Source organism: Silene latifolia, chromosome 9, assembly GCF_048544455.1.
Source record: "Silene latifolia isolate original U9 population chromosome 9, ASM4854445v1, whole genome shotgun sequence".
Classification (NCBI taxonomy): domain Eukaryota; kingdom Viridiplantae; phylum Streptophyta; class Magnoliopsida; order Caryophyllales; family Caryophyllaceae; genus Silene; species Silene latifolia.
This window is the reverse complement of record NC_133534.1, coordinates 155,193,094-155,196,196: the sequence shown is the minus strand read 5'-3', so window position 1 is coordinate 155,196,196 and position 3,103 is coordinate 155,193,094. Positions and strand designations below refer to the sequence as shown.

General features: G+C 33.6%; 1 protein-coding gene across 1 annotated transcript; it reads right to left on the bottom strand.

The window, feature by feature from the left end:
* Positions 1–447: 447 nt before the first annotated feature.
* LOC141600165 (alpha-farnesene synthase-like) lies at positions 448–2,860 on the bottom strand. The gene is made up of 6 exons (XM_074420347.1): positions 2,477–2,860; positions 2,051–2,381; positions 1,764–1,982; positions 1,509–1,653; positions 1,023–1,274; positions 448–907 (listed from the first exon to the last, which is right to left on the bottom strand). The coding sequence occupies exons 1-6, from the start codon at positions 2,694–2,696 to the stop codon at positions 605–607; spliced, it is 1,470 nt and encodes a 489-aa protein (XP_074276448.1). The 5' UTR covers positions 2,697–2,860; the 3' UTR covers positions 448–604.
* Positions 2,861–3,103: the final 243 nt, after the last annotated feature.

Below are 3,103 nucleotides of genomic sequence, written 5' to 3'. Positions count from 1 at the left end.
AATTTTGTGTAGGAAAGTAAAATGATGTGCGGGATTTAGTACCTCCCTTATTTATTTAGCGGTGATATCAGATAATTAAAATTTTCATTTACTAAATTTTAAAATGGAACAAATAATTGTGGAATGAAATTAAAAGGGGAATGGGACAATAAACATGAGATGGAGGGAGTATATAAAGGAAAAAAGTATTACCAACTACTTCCTCCTTTCCATTAAATTGTATACGTTTGTTTTCTGGGCATTATTCATAAGTGAGGAGAATTTTCAATACAACTTTTTAATATATAACATAAAAGATAGTCATATGAGATCTTATTTAAATAGTCGTATCGAATAAATTATGAATGTCAAATTTTTACTAATATGTAATTGAAGATATAAGTAAAGGAAAATGAGCATTGATATACGTGTGCAAAGTAAACGTATACAATTCATTGTAATCGAGAAAGTAATAAAAAAACCCAACTAGAAAACAAGCCTGTAGCTTAGCTTACACTCTTATTTTTATTCAATTATTAAATAATAATTAAAATGGCATTCCAGCATCTATTGAGGACAAATGTTTTGTTGTGCATCGGAATGTATATTAGTCTCAATTCCAATTTCAATCCATTGAAAGTTTCATTGGTTGAATCAATAACTCTTTGATTTGTCTCCGAGTTTCTTTGTTTGGATCACTTAAACCATCACCTTCATGATATACTAATTCACAAACCCTTCCCATATTTATGATAAGATTCACACATGTTTCCTGCTTACAGGAGACACTCAATATCTCCTTGTTGATTTTCTTCCATGTATCACTTATCATCTGCTTTACATGTACCCTCGCCATATCTTCTGTCACATTGGCCTCGACCATGTAACACAAGATAGATGAAGGTGAGTCTCCTCTCTCAAGTTCAACCTGTTATTCAATCAAAGGAATAATTAAACAAGGTTTGCACAGATCGAGTTTGAAAAATGAAAACTTAAACCTAATCAATCATTGAGAGTTGAGATTTGGGGATTCAATAACTTACCGCAGAAGTTTCTAAATCATTGAAGAGGCGAATTATTAGAGAAATGTAGTATACGAGATTTTGACACACTCGCAATTTGTCTTCCATCAAATCGGATACACCACCATCAACAGTACACATAATAGTGACCAGAGAAATCAAAGGGCCGCCTGATGTCATACATGCTGTTCTTAGATATTCATCTACAGATGGTATATGCTTTGTGTTATACCACCATGCTTCTGTTAATGAAGCTTTGCAGAAATCAGCCCACTGATGACAACAAACACAAAACAAACAGGAACATCCATCCGTAATTAGAGTTTAAGTACATACATAACGTTGTATTATACAGTAGTCGTTTTTATTAGGGAAGGTATAATGCCACACATATATGTTTATGAGACGGTGAATAGTAACATGCCCTTAGCCTTGACATGTATTGTTGTGGTATTAACAAAAAGTGTAGTGGCATTATCATTTCCCTTTTATTAACTATATACGTACTGCAGTGTTGAAGTTGAATGATATGTCTTGATCATAGCCCTTTTGTTTCTGAATCGCGTCCACTAGTTCAGCAGTTGTTGTTTGTAGGGTCTTGAAGCAAATCTTTATGCATTCTGGATGTTGCTCCAATTCTTGGGGATCCCATCTACCATGAATCACATGGAATATTAATTAGTATATTTAATATAACAACTAAACAACCTATCAAGCACGTATGTTGTGCTGATAGTTACTACAGAAAAGTAGTTTACCAACCTTTCCACAGCTCTAGTGAAGCACTTTAGTTCTTCCAAAGAGCCATATATGTCATAAAGATCATCCATGACAAGTAATAAAGTTCTGAGTTTCGAAAGGCATTTCCGGAGAAGAGCATGATGTGGTTCACAACTTATTCCCACTCTCCCTAAGAAACTTTCGACTAATCGATCTCTAGAGAATTCAATGCTTTCCATAAGCCTGACATCATTCCACCACCTTAAAATTGTAAGATTATCAGCTGAGTATTGTGAAAAGTTAACCAAAAATGATCACTATTTACGTACCTCGACAAGTCTTTGAGTTCTTCTACGAGCATAGCTTGTGTGATGTTGAAATTGAGCTTAGCCAAATCAATTAAAATCTTATTATTATTTCCAATATTGTCTTGCTCTTGCTCATAAGTACGAATATTATGTATGACATCAAACCACAACACTCCTAAGTGAGATGAACTCTTCAAAGCATGAGTTACTTGTTGAGCAAGATTATTATTTTCTCCTCCTTCCGTAGCTAGATGAGAGGCCTCGAAAAGCTCAAGAACTCGGTTAATAATAACGTCCAAACCATGTTTTCCATCAAGTGAAACCATTTCATCAATGAAATCTCTTAACACATCTGCGTAAACAAAACATTCATGCGATCGGGATGGTTTACTTATTAAATAAAATACATCTTAAACAACAAGAATAAATTAGTATCAGACTAATTACCTTGTGAAACATCATATCCATGTTGTCGATGAAGTTTAAGACTTAGTGCAGTTTTTAGGATATCCTCCTTATTAAAACTGTTCGTCTTGTTGATATCGGAAGCTATCGAATCAAGGGAATCCTTCATAAAATCAGCGAGGAAACTCGACAATCCTAATTTTGTTATCATGTCAACAACGTGCACCTTGGACAACTCTGGTTCCTCAATGAATAAATGCATCAACTCCTCTTTGAGTTTCTCAGTACATGTTTTGTAAACAACAACATCATCCTGTATATATATGAAATATTAACTAGTGCATAAAATGTAATGTAAGATGGTGCAACACTATAATCCATCCCCGAATACGCATGTCAAATGGGTATAATAATGAATTGGATAGAAAGAAGTATTTTATTTCATATCAAAATATAATGACAAGAAATATAAAAAATTAATAGGCCGCAAATATAAAATGTAATTATAAGTACATTAATAAAAACTAATAAATTTAAGATATACGACAATATATGTCGTGCATGCAATACGCCAGATATACGTAGACAAATCAAAGCGTGTTTTTATCGTGGGCTTTATTACAATGCATAGTTAGCATATAGGGTAGGCCTGACAAACAGGCCGTGTCG

Bases quoted from the DNA above. Each gene is read 5' to 3' on its own strand.
- LOC141600165 (XM_074420347.1), bottom strand. From the start codon at position 2,696: ATGCATTTATTCATTGAGGAACCAGAGTTGTCCAAGGTGCACGTTGTT. The intron at 2,382-2,476 runs GTAATTAGTCTG...TTGTTTACGCAG, and splicing joins TGGATATGATGTTTCACAAG to ATGTGTTAAGAGATTTCATT. The intron at 1,983-2,050 runs GTACGTAAATAG...TACAATTTTAAG, and splicing joins GAACTCAAAGACTTGTCGAG to GTGGTGGAATGATGTCAGGC.